This window comes from Trachurus japonicus, chromosome 21, assembly GCF_045865225.1.
Source record: "Trachurus japonicus isolate A0001 chromosome 21, Traja_1.0".
Classification (NCBI taxonomy): Eukaryota; Metazoa; Chordata; class Actinopteri; order Carangiformes; family Carangidae; genus Trachurus; species Trachurus japonicus.
Window position 1 is genome coordinate 17567531 of NC_140927.1, and position 19159 is coordinate 17586689.

The following is a 19159-nucleotide window of genomic DNA, read 5'->3' on the forward strand; positions in this document are numbered from 1 at the left end:
ACACACAGGAAATCCCGCCGATCGTCCTCGCAGCTGATTGGTCGATCGCTCCGCGCATCGCGTTCTAACTGGTCAGCCGACCTGTCAATCATCCTTTGTTGGACTCTTCCTGTTTATCATTATGCATTTTCAGTTTTTACAGTATTGGCGTTGATGGTTGATGGGGGGTTACCGTCCGTCCCCAGTGAATTTATTAGACCTGTGTAGAGAAAAGGCTGCTTGTTGTGAAGAATATATTGACACACAAAGATGCAGTCACATTAATTGATACCTGAAATACATGGTATTTATCCACAGCATTGAACCCAGGAGCAATGTGACAAACCATTAAATGTCCTCCTGTCAGATGTCACACAATGGTTTTTGTTTTGAGGTACAGTTTAAATGGCTCAGCACATTTTATGAAATTTGATGCTAAACTTGCAACTTCTAGACTGGTAAGTAAATAGGCTAGTTGTTAACGCTAATGTTGGATATATAGCAATACCAAACCATCTTCTCATATTTGGCACCATACACACCAGAAATTTCAAATATATATCTTCAAAATACATTTACCCCTCAGTTTTGCAATATGGATCAAAACAGGATGCTATAGCACCCAGTTTGAAACATTTTTGGATTAGACACATATGTCTAATTTAATTTTTAATTGTTAAATCTAAAATGTGTATATTTCACTATTCAGAAAGTCCTGTGATATATATATATATATATATATATTTTTTTTTTACATGTTATGCAAAGCATGTTGCTGTGGCTTTAAAAACTGAATCGGTGACCTGCTGTGCCTGAATGAAAGTAACCAACCACAGAATCTTATAATAACCAAAGACATTTAGTTTTTAATGTGGACCAGTTGAGTCCTGACTGATATCACTAAATTTGAGTAGATCAGTGTATTCCCTTTAAACAGATTCACTCTGCAATGATCTTTGCTTACATTGTGTTTGAAAACTACCAGCTGCATTGTCTTTTCTTGTGAATTATAAAGTGACCAGCAATTGAGTTTTAAGATGTCTTTTTCCATGATTGCTTGAACAAAAACACACTATCAAGACACAATCTAAGTTTGCATTTGACTGGATTTCTTCCCCTCCATCTGATTGTGCACATTACGACATTGTGAAAGTGCATTGAAATGAGAACCTGCATGCTATTGTACCTGCTCTGTGCCTCTGATGCTATCAGGACCCCACTTCTGAGTATTATTTGTGGTGTGTCAGTTCCTCATAGTGCGCGACCGCAGTGAGGCTATTTCTCTCAACCTTCAATTCAAACTTGGCCCATTACAGCCAGACTACAAAAGCACTTTCCGTGCACTCAGGAGCTCACGGCAGTGAATGGTGGATATTTCCAATCACTCTGCTGTCAATCCAAGTGTCAGGTAAACACAGGCCAATGGAAACAGCTTTAGAAAAACCTTGCAGCTGTGTCTGTCTTACTCCAGGAGTCCTTGGAAACATATCAACAATTTCTACAAAGACCTCCAAGTTAAAGGGAAAAGTCAAATATCCTAAAAGCAACACAAATGCAACACCCTAGAGGACACAGTGGCCTAAACGGCAGATATAAATGCCACGGCGTTTGTCTTCGGACCTGTGAGTGTTGTCTTGAGCAAGAGCTGCAAACAAAGGAAATGAGACTATATTGACAGACCTTGTATTCACCTCATGAGAGGAATCGCTGATAGTCTGCGGAGCAATTACCCAGTGGGAGTTTCAGTACAACTATAAGGAATTCAGTGTGATAGATATGACTGTAAATAGGGGCATCTATGACCTTTCACTGCATGTACACAGACTGTTCAACTTTCAGTACTCTTTTCATTATGGTGGTGGGGAAATGTGATACACATTTATTATAAAACTATATCTATTAATAGATCTGCATGAAATTATGGTTGAGGCTTTTTAAACAAAACAGTGTTATTCAATGCAAGAGTCACTTCTCAATATCCTCAAGGAACGGACGTTGTTGTTGTGGCAGAAATGTGAATGATAAGAGGAGTAACTGAGCGAGTCCACAATGGCTCTGAGTGTTTCAGATTAACATACTGACAGTTGTTTTCATGAAGGCCAGTCCAAGAGAGTGACCCCACGGAGAGAAAGTGCCCTGCTGGAGGCACCTTGTGGGACACTGTAAATGGGACCTGAAAGAGAAAATTGAAACTGGTGCTGCATGGGGAAGTGTGGATGGAATATCAAATGTGTGTTATAGACAACTCTGAGGCACTCGAGACAGGAACGATCACACTGCTCTTTGTCTGAGGCACCAAGAATTAACTGTTGGACAAACAAGTGGAAGTCAAAGCCAGGTGCATGGGAGTTTTTATTGTATTTTCAACATCAATATAGGGATGCACATCATAAAACAGATTTATATGTACACGCACACTAATAGACAAAAAATATACAGTCTCCACAGAATGAAAAGAAATAGCTTGTGGTCTGGTTTGTAGGGTGTAGTATGGTATGTGCATAGCAGTGAATACACATTGCAAATAATAAATAAAGCATTTGTGTCTACACAATGTGTATGCTGTCCTCTATGCTTTATATAACATGTGCAGTATGCATAGGATGAGTTTGTATTGGTGTTATTGGGTTATTGTATAGTTGTGTGAAGGAACATTCAGAAACATTTAAACGCTGGAAACATGTTTTGCAAATTAAAACTTTTAAATACTGTGCCTGTTTGAACAAATATTGTCTGTAACAGCACATAAAAGTTTTTTTTTTTTCTTTTTTTCAGAAATAGCACTTGTTAAAGCTATATTTGTCAGCCTTGACTCAGCCTTAAATCAAGTTATGATGAGTTTTTTCAGGCATTTCTTCTTCCAACAACAACAACACAACTGATGGAGACAGCAACAAATCAAAGTGCAAAGCTATGTCATTATAGCATGACACAAATGAGGAGGAAACTGTTGCATAAACCGTCACACGTGAACATGAAGTGTTATTTTAGTCAAAGCATGATTCTATATTGATTTCATGTCTGTTCTGTGTATAGTATAGCACAAGTGTCAGACAGAGAAGTCACACAATGGCAATAATTACAGCATGGCAACACTTTTATTGTCATCCAAAATAGAGATAATTTCCTCTCTGTAATAATATGATACAGTACATTTATAATAACCATTGAATTTCCCAACACAATCCCTTGTGCATATTTACTGCGCTGAAAAAATGCAGTAGTTATTTATATGTTTATTTGTTATAATTCAAATGTTCTTTTTTTGTGTGATTCTTCAAAGGCCTTTGGTGTGTATGTGATTTACGACAGCAGGCCGTGGTCTGTTTTGCTGTGTGTGTGTGTGTGTATTTTAAAGCGAGCTTTCCACTCTGTGCCCTCCTTGGTTTGATGCTGCTGTGGTTTGCCTCGGGGCATGGTGGCACCGCTTGATTGATGGTGCTGACAGAACATATACCAACAGAGAGAATCTGCCACATTCCTAGACTCGTTTTGTTCCTCAAAGAGTTTCTACCAGTTGGACCGTCTTGACAGTCAACCTACGTCACATGATAATGTTTATGGATACTTTTATGCTAATTTCTTTTCATCAGTAAAACAACCGGTTGTGTTCGAATGTATGCTCTGAAATGTGTTTTCTGATGTCTGGACAGGAAGGACATGCGATGAGTTTATAAGTCATCCACTCTTGTTTCTTCTGTGACAGAAAAATTATTGGTATCAAAGCCTTAAACAGCCTGTTTGTGGAAAAGAGACTTTTGTTATGGTGTTTTGTTCCTTCCTATACAGCATCTGCGTGATTCTAAAACGCCTTATTACTCACTCCGAGAAGATTTATTGTCACTTTATGAAAAACAAAATACTCCACAGCCCAGACCACTGGGAACAACTCGTCAATCTCTGAGCCTAAAGACTACAGCAGATAAATAATTTTCTATGTGGGGTTTAGGTTGGCCAACGCCACCACCACCCCGAGAAGAATGCAAAAACAGTTTGGTCCCAAGCCCCCATTGTGCTCTCAGAGGATTTGTATGGTTTCACTTAGAAAACAGTCACCAGAAAACAGACTGTTGTTGTACACAGGACAGTGTATGGGTGTAAACTTTGGTAGCGATGACTTGATCTGCTGGATGAAATTTGTCTGAGTGATTAAAATCAGTGCTTCATGCTAAAGCTACCAAGCAACGTAAGCTTAATGTTATTTGATGCACACGTCGTCCGTCTTTCGTTCCATCTAACCACAATAAACACTATCCTATATTTTGCCACTGATCTCAAACCTTAAAGACTATAATCCATCTTATTTCCATGACAAACACTGTGCTTTGTAGTGCTAGCACAGGCTCGGCTCCATAAAACATCCTATCCAAAACTTGGATATGCAATACTATCTCTGTAAAATGACCATTTTTATTCAATTTTTTTGTTCCCATCAAAAGGCCATTTTGTTCTCTGCAGTCTTAATGGTTACAAGATATTCAGCAAAGCACTGCTGATCTACAGCTCTTTGTTGGGACTCCCACGGAGAACACAATCTTACTTTGGAGCACTGCGGCTGCAGCCATACAATTCCATCAGCATAAACGCTTCACAAACACTTACACACAAAGTATAGGGGCGAGAAAAACACTACTTCTGACAACAGGAATCGTTTTCTGGTTGTGCCGCTGGATTGTGTCAACTTCTATTTTCATACTATACAGAATATCATAAAATGTCAACTTTTTTTTGTAAAAATATGGTTTGAATGAATATTTCTTTTCATTTTGGGGGTGTAGGTGTGTGTTTGCCCTCATTGTTCATGGATGGGAAACTGTAAACATAACAAATATGCTATTTTATGTCAATATTCAAAGATTATAGAGGCACTGGAGGAGAGGATGCACATATTCATTAATCATAAATGAAATACAAATTGTAAATGAAAGGTTAACTTAGTCACTTTGCAAACAATAATTTAAACTGACCAGTTCTTTTGGTCGAAACACCTGCATCCTGCATGTGCCCTTCTAAAAATCATCATCACTTAACAGATTTAATTATAATTGTCCCCTCTCTGCTACAGTCAGTGTCAGCTGTGTCTTTTAATTCTCTAATCAGTGGTCGGCAGGACCGCTATCACCATCACCATGCAGCTTCCCACTCAATACAGACATCCCAAAACACACACAGACTGTTTTTTTTTTCAAATGTTTTATTGAGTGTAGACATCTGGGCTACTGTAAAACATGCATTATCTGTAGAAGGGGGAGAGGAGCAGGTGGCATTGTCCCCGCTGTCAGCTGTGTCAGTGCTGGCACCCGTGATGGAGATTAATGAAGTATCTGGAGAGTAATATGCTCCTTCAAATGCTGCTACAATTTGGAGTGGGGGCCGATCCTGATCTTAAATAGCAAAGCTGTCAGAGTTTACTGAACCTGCGCTTTGGCACATGAAGTGGGGGGGGGGAGTTCGATCATTCAGGATGGAAAACAAAAAGTGAGAAAGTGGCAGTGTGTATTTGCCAAAAAAAAAGGGGGAGAGAAAAGAAAGGGGTAACAATACAGTCATTTATGTAAACAGATTGTCACTTTTTCTTTGGTGCATTTGGTGTGTTAAATTTGAAAAAGATGATGTCTCCGTCCTCAACAACGTAGTTTCGTCCCTGTTGTCTGTATTTCCCGGCTGCCTGTAATGCGACAAAAGAGAAAGAAAAAAAGAGTTAGAATAAAAAAATAAGAATCAAAAAACAAACCAAACATTATAATGCTCAGGACTGTTGCACATTTTAGATATCCATGAATTAGCATAATAGACAATAGTAAATTATATAGTGTAAATAAAAATAGAAAATAACGATTAGTATCCAATTCCTTCACTAACTTTATTTGCAAATGTCACTCTTTCTCTCTCTTTCTCTCTACACACATACACACACAGACACAGACACACAGAGACATACACACCAATGTTTTGTTCAAGGGGTGCCTGAATTCCCACTGAGAGAATAATCCTCTCTTCTGCCCATTTCAGTTTCATGTACACAAGCACAAAATGTTAATAAGTCTTTGATTACAGCACTATCAAACTTGTCAAGGAAACAAAATAAGTTCTAACATTTCTTTTGTATACAGTAAGTGTTTGTTCTCCTTCCCGGCAAACTCAAAATAATTGACTTGAAGTGCTAATACGGACAGGTTTATGCATTCTGGTTCTGCACAGCGCACAATTAATTAGAAGAATCAATGTCCCTTTAAAGGCTCAGGAGACCATTTAATCCAAGCTCAATACCACCAGAAACACTGGATGGAGAGGGAGACAGGGGAGAAAAAAAAAATCAATGGCTATTTGTGATTCCTGAGTATGTATTAAACCAGACATGTCTAACTGGTTCATTTGCACTTGAAAGCAGCCATCTGGAGCAGCAAGCTTGGCTTAAGCAGATATGATTACTAATAATGTGATATCCTCGTACACTGGCCCTATTCAGACAGCCTATTCCCACAACTGGCATTAAATAGCATGGACCTTAATGCCACAGTCAGAAACGCTCCATGTTCTTATGAGGCTCAAAAAGGGATTAGTAAAAGAGCATGCAGTAAGGACCTGACACTCAGATCTCAACCTCGGATAACAATGGTGAAGCCCCCCAGAGACCGACACATTTCACCCTCTGTTTGCAGCTTATGAGGGGTGTGGACAATACACTGCTGCTGCATTAAATATTAAATGCTTATTAAAAAAAAGGGACCTGAATAGTAACGAGATTTGAATGTTTTCACAGTGTTTCCTTTCCACGCTGCATGGTCCCCGCAGGTCCCTGTGTGTCACCGTGATTGCATTAGTTGAGTCTGTAAGTGGGCACATGGAGTTGATGGTGGTGATATTGGGATTGTAACAGCATGGCTTACAGCTGCTGCTCACAAATGTCACACATAGCAAGGCTGATTTCTACTTTAATTCAGCTAATTGAAAATTAACTTTAAAAAATGCGTCTACACAGAAAATACATTCCCATTAATAATAAGGGATTATTAACTCTGTACCTTTAATTGCAGGTTATTGATACGACACTGAATTGATGTCAAACCTGAAACAATTGCTTGTAACGGGGGAAGAAAAGCAATTTGAAGCATTTTGCAAAGTACCTGCTGTAGCTGGGGCCCAGTTATTGTCTTCACAAATTTACCATGAAATCAGTTATTACATTTGACAGGAGTGTGCACATGAACAACCCCCAGCCCAGTTAAAAGGTCAAAACAAACACTGGCCATCATAAAAATAAGATATGCAAGTCACATTTGTGCGCTACCCATCCATGAAACAGTCCTTATTTGAGGAATTTCACACTTTATTTAACTTGCCGCTTTATATCACTGTCACATGCCTGCAGTGGCTTGGGGATTTGGCAACAGAGAGCTCTAAGCTAACAGCACACTCTATAGATCTGATAAATGCCTGGTGAGGTGAAGAAGTGCTACCTCGAAGCGACTGCGCTGCTAAGCCACGAGCAAGAACTACCGTCAGCCAGTTAAGACACATTGTGATAAAGATATGCACAGCTGGAGCAGAATGGCAGTGTTTAGAGCCAGAATCAGCTGGCTTGTCAGGAGTAGTGCTGGAGTGTGTGCAGTAATTTCTTCCCCCGAGTAAAGGTGAAGAGCAGTTTGCAGTAGGAGCTGTGTGGTGACTGTCAGCTCCACTGATCACAGGAGACTTCCCCTCATCTCCTCTGGCACCCTGACTGCTCACCTTGACAGCGTTCTCGCTGCCTTCCTCTTTAAAATCCTGGAATTTCATTACTTCCGCCATAATGAAGCCCTTCTCAAAGTCTGTGTGGATCTTCCCCGCGGCCTGTGGAGCCTTAGTTCCTTTCTGTCACAAGGAAGGAAAAGAGAGGACAAATGAATTGTTTTGGAGAAGATGGATTACAGCATGCGAGCGACATGGTGTTTGATAGGGTGATAGCGTTGTGAGCATCACTCTGGGGTGTTTTCAGCTGGGGGTATTCTTGCCTCAGTCCTGATTTCTGGATAGCTTTCCACTCGGCTGTGCCCTGCTAGGGCGGCCTGGACACCGATAAGGAGCCAGCACTGCTATCAATGCCTTCTGATTCCCATTCCGCGGGGGTATTGATTTCTGTCCAAGCAATCTTGCCTCATTGTGGGTCGCTGCTCAGCTCTCTGGTCATGACAGCAAGAAGACCTGGTGTTGCAGTGAGAGGCCGTGGTGGTGCAGACCTCGCTGCATCAGGCCTCGCTCCTGTGCTACTCCAGAGTTTGGTAATTCAAATCCAAACATTTAATAATATTTGACAACTGCAGATGCGCGGCTGGGAAACTGCTTTTGATGGTTTTCAAATTGACTTGAAATAGACGGTGATGATTTTATCTTCAAAACATACATTAAAATATGCCCCTGTTGTTATTTCAATCCAATTTGAAAAATAAAAGCACAAAATAACAATTTAATAGTTTTATAAATTCTTTGTGCCCCGAATTCTCTTTAACACTCCAAGACACAACTGGTGACTGATAAAATGTGCAATTTATATGCGCTGAAATAATGCTGGGCGGAAATGACAAATGACCCAAATAAGTGACGTGGCTGCTGTGTATCATTATGACTCCTGCCTGTCGACCTGCTCGCTCTCTCTATGCTCCGCAGCTCTGTGCTCAGGAACTGTTGAGCAGTTTTAATTATGTATATAATCAGGTTGGGGTCAACATATTTCATGCCAAAAGAATGATGCGTATTTAATGACTCTAATACATTACCATCTCTTTGCAATCTCATTGACGGAGTGCTTGTGAGTTTAACTACCATTAATCAGCATCAAGGTTTGTCTATCTGGAGAAAAATAGATTAAGGGAGGGATTTTTTTCATATGGTGCATTACAAGAGATCCACATTGTCCCAGTTAAGAGCTATGCAGAGCAGCCTGATAGATAATGGTCACCTCGAGGCTGCCTAATAAAGCATGTTAAAGGACTTAGGAACACGACATTACTGAGTGTAGTTTTTACAATGCAAGATGTATTGGCTTAATATAGTTACCCACTGATGCTTACCTGACTAAATGCCCCTCACACACAATCAAGGCTGGCTGTAATCAGTTATGCCGAGGAGGACAGGCGTGTTTTTGAGGATGCCTTTGAAGTGTTTGGAGACTTTTTTTTTTGTAAACAGCGAGGACATCAGTCATGCTGAGACCAGTGTGCGTCTCAACACGGTGATGTCATCCGACTTAACTGTAATATGTCCTGTGTTAAAGCAGACGGAGTGAGCTCACTTCCCCTGTGGCCTGTAAAAATATTTACCAACGTCTGTGTTTGCATGTGTTTCATATCATTTAAACAATACATTTAACATTAATATTAAATCATGGATAATTAGACTTACCCTTATTTAGAGATGTATTACTTTTTCATGCTTCAGCCTTACTTTGTTTTCTAAAGAATTTGGACATTTACTGGAATTGATTAAATTTGAATTTGTGATCAAAATGTGAATATTTGTCTAAAGCTTCAGCACTGGGCCTCCTGTTCACAGGCGGTCTGAGCCTCATACTGTAGATAACTGCCATGCTTTGTGTTCATACCCGACCAGGGGGTTTGTTGCATGTTATTTCCTTGGCTTTCACTTCCTTAACTTGCTGTTTTTTTCCCCCCTTTTTGTCAGACCACCTTATAAAAGCAAAACACCCTGAAATCCTCTTCAAAAAGAAGCACACAGCATGGGTTACTGAGTTCTTATGTGCTGCAAAACAACACAGAAATATCAGAAGCTGTGTATCATCTTTACATATCCTCCTGTGAGCTAACTTGTTAAGTCATGACTGCATATACTGCAACTCAATGGGATTTATAAGGGAAAAATATTTTTGATTAATGCTTTGTTTAGTTTTTTTGTCAGAAATCCACAGATCTCTAGTTGTGTTCATAGCCTCCTTTAAACAACAGCACTTCAAGAAACTGAAATGAATCATTGAGCATGAGGTTTGTTTTAATAATGAATTGTTAACAGTTTCTGACTGAACACCAAGACCAGAATGAGGACACTCAATTTACTGCTAATGCTATTTATTTCACTCTGCATACACTTAACTACAGCCAAGCTAAAAATTGAAAATCCCATGTAAGGAAACATCTTGAAAGGTTTGTAAATGTGCTTCATTTTATATTACTGATTTTTTTTTTTTTTTTAAGTTTAAACTCTTTTGTGGACTGATGTGAAATCAATGTCCTATTATGTAGCATTTATTATTTGCTGCTGTACAGAAATTGAAATAGATTGAATTAGAAATATCAGTCTTAATTCTGTTTATCCACAATGCACATTCTCGGTCCGTCACGTTGATTTATCAAGAAGAATAAACATCTTACACCTCTAGAAATTTTAAAATGTACTTGTTCTTCAGAGAAGAATACAAAGACAAGACCTTAAAAACATAATAGGAGGCTTTTATAACCTCTTGAAAATGAAAACTGTTGTGTCATGTCAGTCATCTATCATGGACAGACACACACACACACACACACACACACACACACACACACACACACACACACACACACACACACACACACACACACACACACACACACACACACACACACACACACACACTCTCTCTTATGTGCACTCAGTAGGCAGATTATTAGGTACATCTAACAAATGTAGTCTAATAGAAAATCCTCCATCAGGAAGTTTATGATGTTCAGTTCAGAGGTGTTGATAATGATTTTGGAGGATCATCTCTGTGGTGCACTTCAGCTCAACAGCTACATGAACTGCAGTCTATACAGTACAATGATAACACAGTATAAACACAAAGGTTTAGCTGAGTGTACCTAATAAACTGACAACTGTGTGTATGTCCTCTGCATCAATTTTGGAGCGTTTTAAAAGTGAGTCTGATTGTTGCTCCTCCGCTGAGTTGTATGTATCAATATTGCCTCAATAATAAGAAACATAATTTATAGCAGTCTATTCAACACAGATATTGAACATATCTTATGAGTGAATTTGGAAAAACTTTTCACTATTTGTCCCTGAAGAGGCTTACATTCAGGGAATAAAATCTTATTGATCTTCGAAGTGAAAATGTCTTTGAAAATTGCTTTTTGAAAATGTTCCTCCAAGTTATGTTTATGGGACTGAAAGCTTTCTGCGCTGTAACAGTTTGATTTAGAAATTGAAAACCCTTGAAAAATGTGATGGGATGGAAGAAGAGATATGATTAAGTACAGGATGCAACCAAAAATATTTAGTTTCTCTAAATGTTACTTTGCAGTATTAAACCAACTACATGGGGTGTAATATGAAGCTCCCAACGGCTCAAACACCTTATTATATCTGCACTTAATTCTGAGGTTTGCATCTGAAAAACAAGGGGGAAAAAAACAACAAAAACAAACACACAACAACAGGATGCAAAGCCAACATCTGTATTGATGTAAGTCCTGTGATCCCGTTGCACAAAGCTCTTGGCGGGCCGGGCTCAGTAAACTGAGACACACAGGGAGGGAGGAGCCCCCAGCAAGGCCCACAAACAGTCGAATGAAAAGCGACATCAATTTTGGCACAGACAACCTCCGTCACACAGATTAGGCAGGCACAATGCACAGGCTCCTTATCTCCAGCGGCAGGAGGAGGGCAGGCAGATCTGCACAGGATGGAAACATTCTCATGGACGTAATGGGCAAAATCAATTGTTGCCCTCCTCAATCAATGTAGCCCCCACTTTCACTGTTCAGCAGCTCACCAGTAATTGAAGTTATCCTTGGCCTGTAATGACTAGCTAAGGCACAACCATGACAAGTTGAAACCAAGTTGAAAGTGTGTGATATCAGTGAGGGTGCCAGCAGAGTGGAACGTGGGGCACTGTGTGTATTTCTTTGTGTGTGCGTATGTGTGTGTCTGTGTGTGTGTGTGGACATGTGGTACACACCCTCACACTCTCTGCATGTATGTGCACAGCAGGCAGCTGGCTCTTACCCGCATGGTCCATGCACGGACCTCATCTGGTCCAGCAGTGAAGAAGTACTCCAGCTGCAGGCCGGCGTAGCCTGTCTTGATGATCTTGCTCAGGGAGCTGGCGGAGAGAAATTTCAGCCTGAATCAGGGGGTCTGAACTGTTTAAGTATTCTTTATCACCACTGATGCCTCGACAAAGTTCACTTCAGTGGCGGCAAGGCCCCATTCATTCCAATATAAACTCATTAAGTGAATAAGATGGGTCACTTCGTTTCACATAAGACATTCAACTCTCCAATGGTTTCTTTGATTAATTAGAAGCCCGTAGACTCATTTAGCATTTTTAAGAATTCAACCCGATGCCTCTTTCGGCGCTGAGAGAAAAAAAAAATCTGCTGTCACAATTTTTCTCTCCATAGAGGTTTTCACACGAGAACAATAAACCCAAAATGCCCAAGTTATAATTATACCTACAGATGACAGATGACAGTTAAAAACTTAATTTAGAGGAAAACCCTTTGACTGAGTTGTTCAGTAAGAAGAGGGATCCTTTGCTTTATAATGGTAATTACTCTGCCATTTATTATTCTATCAGCACATGCAATTAAAGGAGTGCATGGAGGACACAGCTGATAATAAAGTGTGGGGAGACTGAATGCTAATTAACCTCTGCGTCTTGTGCTCCGTGCAGTACTTCTGCCTCTCCTCTTCACTCATGTCCTGTAGCTGGCTCTCCAGGCCGCCGCTGAAGGGGATGACCAAGGCTCCGGGGTCGTGACTGTCCACCCACTCTTTGATTTTCACCAGCCTGGTAAAAAAAAAAAAAGAGAGGAAAAAGAGCAGGGACAAAACTAGTTGGAGGACTTGATTAAAACAAAAGTATTTGTTATCTGCTGGTCTATGCATATTCATGAGAGCAGCTGAACATATGAGTGTTTGCAGGAGACTGCACTCCAAAGGTGGCAGAGTTTGACTTTCTTTCCACAGAAGTTTCCAACTGAACGTTTGATTTGACATCAAAGAGCAGATTCACATTTTTAATATGGCCTTCAAAAGTTGTGGTGCAAAAAGTATGTTTTACTGAAGTAATAGTTGCAATATAACAATGTGGAAATACTAACATTCCACATTGTTATACTGCTTACTTTTAAACCTCAGTAAATGTACAGTAATTTTATCAAAATGTAGTAAATGTATCTAAAGTAAAAGTGCTCATCATGCATCATAAGAGTTATATACATATTATAGGCTCATAATTACTGAGGCATTAATGGGTAAGTAGCATTTTACTGGATGATGGAAGCAATTTTAACCACTCAATGTACTGCTGGACGGTTTAATCTGCAAGAATTATATTTTTAAAGCCATTTCGGTGATTTGAAGAAAAATCTGCCACTGCAGTAAAAATATCTGAAGCTGTTTTTAGTTTAAATCACCTTGTCTGATAAATATTAAGGAAAGAATAACATGCTTCTTGAAACAAAAAACAACAAGGCGGATTGCTATAAAAAATGAAAAGCAACTTGAAAAACAAAATTGTTAGTGCACCTGTGGAAAAATAAGGCTTTAAGGAGTGAATCATGAAGTAGCATTAAATAGGAAACAGTAAGTATTAGTAACTACACCCATTTTTACCAAAGCAAACTTAGTTGCACACACACACACACACACAGCTGCTATGCCTAATTTTGACTATAAAAGACAAAGGAAGCCGTGCACCTGCTGAGTGTCCAACATTTACGGTAAAGCCAGGAGGGAGCCACTAACCACTAAGTCTTACCTCACTTATAAATGTCATTCTCTTAACCACGTGAGTTTTTTTTTTTTTTTTTTTCCCTGTTTTTCTCTTTTTGTCTTCCAGTACAGCAGGACACCTGACATTGCAGGACAAAGATATCCTTACACTTAATGGTAACTCTCAGTCAGAACAATATAAGGGGGTTATGGGCAATTATGAGATTAGCCCCACAAGCTCTCAGGCCGGGATTGGACAGATCTCAAAGAACAGCATCACACAAATCCATTTTCACACGGCAGCCCTGACAGAGCTCCTAGGCTGGATTGATTCTAAGGGGTCCCCGTCATTATCTGTAATCCTAGTTTCCTGTTTAAAGCCCATAACAATCAAAGACTGGGAGGGACCCGACCACCTCAATACCACATCTATTCCAATAACAATGTCACTGCTTTATCACCTGCAGCACCATATCACTGCTGCTACCTAATGATTATCAATATACAATATATGACAGAGTAGGAAGAGCACAGTTTTGCTTTGATTGGATGTTTTTCTACCCCCAACAAGCTGCAAATAACACTACAGGGTAAATTTGAAATGCCTCATATGCCAGTTTGTCTGTCTATTCAGATGCACATCTATTAAGAGCCGTAACCTCATATTTCCTTTTCTGTTCATACTATATGTGCCGAGTTGATGTTTGACTGCCACCGCAATAAGGTGGTAGCCGATGTCTTTCCAACAAAGGACAGAAAAATAAAACACATTTAGTCAAAGCCAAAAAACCCCCCCTGAAAACAGTGGAGATGGCAGGCGCTCCAAGAGGGGAAAAAATCCAATCTGAGATAATAACAGCTGTAGTTTGTCACTTTTAGCAGCACAGCTGTCTATTTGGTGGCACGTTATTTGCATTCCTCAGGTATTGCGTTCCCTACAGGCGGCTGAATAATGATTCACAAATCACTCTCTCCACACCAGTCAAGGGCTGTGATCCTTTGAATAGACCATTGTACCTGAGACTGTAATTGGTGAAGACTTGACAGAGCTGAGCCAAGCCAGCCAAGTAACAAAGAGGCTCTTGGTGGAAGGCTGAGGGATGATTTTAATAATGTGAAGCCGAGACGGAGAACGTGAGCTGCAAATGAGCACGGGGGTCCCCGGGTCCTTGCACTGAGTGACACAGGACCAGACAAACACCTTGCCACAGGAACATGAAACACCCCCTTCTCTCAACTCCAGAAACAAAGCACTGTCAATTAAGAGCTTTGATGCTCCATCAACATGACTCCCAAAACCAATTCTGTCAACTTCACCGCTGCCAACGTGCAATTTGTATTTATGTCCTTTCCAATTATTTGTGTGAAATTTTTGTTGTAAATTGGGGGAAATGTTTATGTAAAACACACTGCGGATGTGTCTTTTTTTTGTCTTGCTGTTATCTTTCTGTCATTCATGAACATCGACATTATGACATCTATTCATATGACTCTGTGTCTGAGAGGAAATAAAAGTGTTGTTTTCTGTACATCAATGGCTGTTCACAATTAACTCTGCTCAATGTCAGAAACAAGCTCGACTCATATTTTAATGGCTGTGTACTGGCTGTTTTCCTCTCTGCTTATTAGCTACATCTTATAAGAGAAAGCTGGAATTCAATAGTAAAACATTAAATAAAAAGTATATTTTCATGTTTCACAAGTCTTCGCTACACACTCACACACACAAAAAAAATGTGTGTGTGTGTCTGTGTCTTGTCAGTCTCCCATTATGTCTCAGCATTGAATGCCATCTCTCAGTGCTCGGTTAATAGAAAGATTCAGCACTTTCTGGTCTTGATATCCCTCTCTGAACAAATGATGCCTGAAATTTTTATTCTTTTTATAATGGAATTCCAATGGCCTTTGCTGCAAATCAAGTGGAAATTTTTGCATATCAAGTGGGAAAAATTAAATGTTAACCACGTTTTAATGTGATTAAGGGTGACAGGGACATTATTTCTGCTAATCATTCACCAGCTTGAAGGCTCAAACAAGGCTAAGGAACAAACCATGTTTGTGCTTTTCCTGCTGCTCTCGATTCAAAGTAAGAAAAATAGCTTTCTTGTGATTTTAACAAATATAAAAAAGGTATGTTTTATTTATTCTAGTTTATGTTGAAAAACACGTCAATATCTGTATTAGAATTATCTTACACCTAGAAAAAACACCTGTCATGTTATTTCTTATAATCTTTAGATTCGCTGCCTGTTGTATTTACAATACATCTAATTTAAAGCATAATGTAAAAAAAAGATATATAAAAAAACAAGTGGAGCTTCCACAACAGACTGACTCTGAATGGAGATATCCCTCAGGGGGGCCACCCTCCGGAGCTAGTCTATTTGTCTTTTTGTGTGGGAATCCTGAGGGGGGGATAATTCCTGTGTTTCCACATGCCTGGGGCTTCCCTGGGCTTTGTCAGAGCTTTGATCTGCTTAAATGGCTCAGGAGGGGAAAACAATGGGAGCTTCTAAAATACAGGGGCAGCTACCTGAGACAATGACCTGAGCCTTGCGTCTGACATACATTCATACAGGTTGGCTTTATTATGAGTGCTTAGCCAGTTAAGCCTGTAAAAGGTGGGCCAACACCTCCAGTTTGAGCGTCGCCTTTCAGATGCAATTGAACGCTGACGGACCTGAAGAGTAAATCCACTACACCTACATCTTCTGACACACCCACAGGTGGAGCAGCCAGCACCTGAACCCGGGTGTAACAGCCATGCGTGTCACCGAGCCAGTTCACAAATCTTGGCAGCTGCCGGCTTGCACGCCAGGCGCAGACTCATCAAGTAATAAACCCGGGGTCTCTCCTCTGTATCGCTGGTCCCAGGTTGCAGGGACGAGCATCCTAGGGGGTGAGGATGCTGTGGCACACGGCGTGCGCAAACCCCCCCCGCCCCCTCCTCCTCCTCCTCCCTTCCTCTGTGAGAGAGACAGAAATGAGAGGTATGAGCTCATGTTGGCTTTTGAGGCTGGGAAGTCGGGGGCTCTGTGGGAAGCTTTTCATCCTCCCAGTGGTGAGCTCCTGAGCAACAAGAGTGCAGACGCTCTCTGCTCCCTGCGGCCGTGGCCGGATGGAAAGGCATTACACATCAGTCTCTGAGAAGGAGGGAGATCTGACACACACACACACACACACACACACACACACACACACACACACACACACACACACACACACACACAGACACACAGACAGACACACACACACACACACACACACACACACACACACACACACACACACACACACACACACACTATCGCCAATATTGTCAACTTCTTTCAGCCTTCAAAGCAATCATGAGCTGAAGGAAACAGAACATGGTGCAGGCACAATGGGAGCAGCTTTAATTAAGGGCATCATCTCACATCATACCTCAAACAAACCTCGAGGGTGAGCTGGTAACAAGCTTTTTTGAACAACTTTCTTTTCTTTGATAACTACACCCATTAAATTTTTTAAAGACAAATCTTGTGACTTTAAATGTTTGCACATGATAGATAAAACCCCCCTAACAAACCATCATTCTTTACGATGGAAGTCGAGAACACACTATCAAAGCTATGAAAGCTGTGGCCTTGTTTAAGCCTATTTGTTGGGGGGGGGGTATGGTGGGGTTTTTTTCTTCTTTTTTTTGTGGGAGGGGGGCAAACATCAGAAATTCAAACTGTAACCCAGAGGAGTACGTTCTACATCACCCAAAATAATTCTCTATATGGGGTATCCATGCTGTCATTCACGGCAGTTGACTGGGCGAGAGAAAATAAGGGGGCTGAGGGGGGGAGAGTGGGGGGAGTCATCACGATGTGACAATTGTGACAAGAGCAGGCAAAGTGTAGCGCCAAAGAACGCCACACGGATTTCTCCATCTCTTCTTTTTTTCCAGGATGACAGCTTAATGTCTACCACATGCAATATTTATTCTCATCGTGTGTCAGACTGTCTAGCTGTCCTAGGGAGTACAAAGAATGCCACTTATTAGAATAAAAGCAGAAGGAAGGTAATCAAGGACATATGTAACATCAGCCAATCATGCCCCCTTCCAATCCGGCATCGTTTTTTCCCCCCTTCTTCTTCTTCTTCTTCTTTTTCTCCTTCATTCACAACAATTCAATAATAATCCTGATAATAAGCATTCAGGAGCTGTATGTGGTAACACTAAATTCATTTATTTGTCTCATTAGAGCTGCCAAGGCTGCAGGCTACTTACTATGACATGTGTGCTCACTCTTAACCTTATCACAAAGATAATAAAAAGCACAGCTCAACAAAGCCAGAGCTTTCAAAAATGTATCATTAGACAGACTTGAGACTTGCAGATATTTCTTTATGTCTGCAATGCCAAAGCAACAGGTTTGGCCCCCCAGAAGAAAGCGAGGTGTATCCATACGTTATGAGCTGCAGGAGACTCACTCAGCGTCAATGTCCTTGGGTTCGGGTCTGATAAATGAGAAGTACCAACTTGTACTGGATTTTGTGGAGCAAACTGATTTCTCACAGTGTCATTAAAAGAGTCCCCGTTAGTCTGAAGTTTAGGGTCTGTCTCATTATTTACAGCAACAGTGTTGCATTTTCACCACCAGGACACAACAAAGACAACTGGGTGACATGTGACATGTTAACAGTGGCCTTTCATTACCAGGACTGGGGACAGTCAATAACCAGACTAACTGTACCGACAGGACTTTATTAGCACCATCTGTTTCCGTTTTACCATACAACCTCTCCTGTTGTTTTCTCTCATTGAAAGCTCGCTAAAGGCATCCATTAGGACTGACTGCAGGCAGTAGCGTACACATCTTACCATGGGAAAGTGTTTCCCAGGATCTCACACTGCAAGAGCAGAGAGTGGACGACCGTGCATGAAATAAAAAGGAGCGAGTCATCATATATCTCCCACACGGCTTTGAAAAGTCAACTCTAACTCCCCAGATAGTAGTTTCTAAAAACTTGGATGGAGCCAGTGGTTTTGCACTCAATAAAGTTTCAGTTGTGTTTATGGGAATTATGGTTTGGAGTAGCTGAAGTGGGCTGCAGTGACTGCTTTCATGGAGTGGCTTTCAGTGAATCATAATAGTCACCCCCTCCTCCCTCCTTCATCTCAGTTTTTTCTTCTGTCTGTAACTCTTGACGGATGCTCAGCAATAGCTGGCTGTTTATCAAAAATGATCCCAAAAAAAGAAAAAAAAAAAAAGAAACACAAAATGCATGCTTTACTTATTAGAGATATTCTTCAGAACCGAAAAAGAAGAATGAATTTAACAAAATAAAAGTCTGTGTATATGAAAAAGCCTTTCCTCCATATGTTCTGTCTGAAGAAAGCCTGGGAAAAATAGGTGTAAACTCTCAAAACAGAGCGTCCACTTAGTGGCATGCTGCTGCTCCCGTCAGGGCTGCCTTTACTTTAATTGTCAAAGCTCCTCCTACAGGCCAACTACAG

General features: G+C 40.6%; 1 protein-coding gene across 1 annotated transcript in view; it reads right to left on the minus strand.

The window, feature by feature from the left end:
• Positions 1–4376: 4376 nt before the first annotated feature.
• LOC146965022 (obg-like ATPase 1) overlaps positions 4377–19159 on the minus strand; it is a 42700-nt gene continuing 27917 nt past the window's right edge. The window contains exons 8-11 of the mRNA XM_085766015.1: positions 12605–12745; positions 11959–12055; positions 7711–7833; positions 4377–5647 (exon numbers count right to left, since the gene is read on the minus strand). Coding sequence (XP_085622141.1) covers positions 5546–5647; positions 7711–7833; positions 11959–12055; positions 12605–12745 — 463 coding nt within the window. The 3' untranslated portion in view covers positions 4377–5545. The remainder of the gene's footprint in view (positions 5648–7710; positions 7834–11958; positions 12056–12604; positions 12746–19159) is intronic.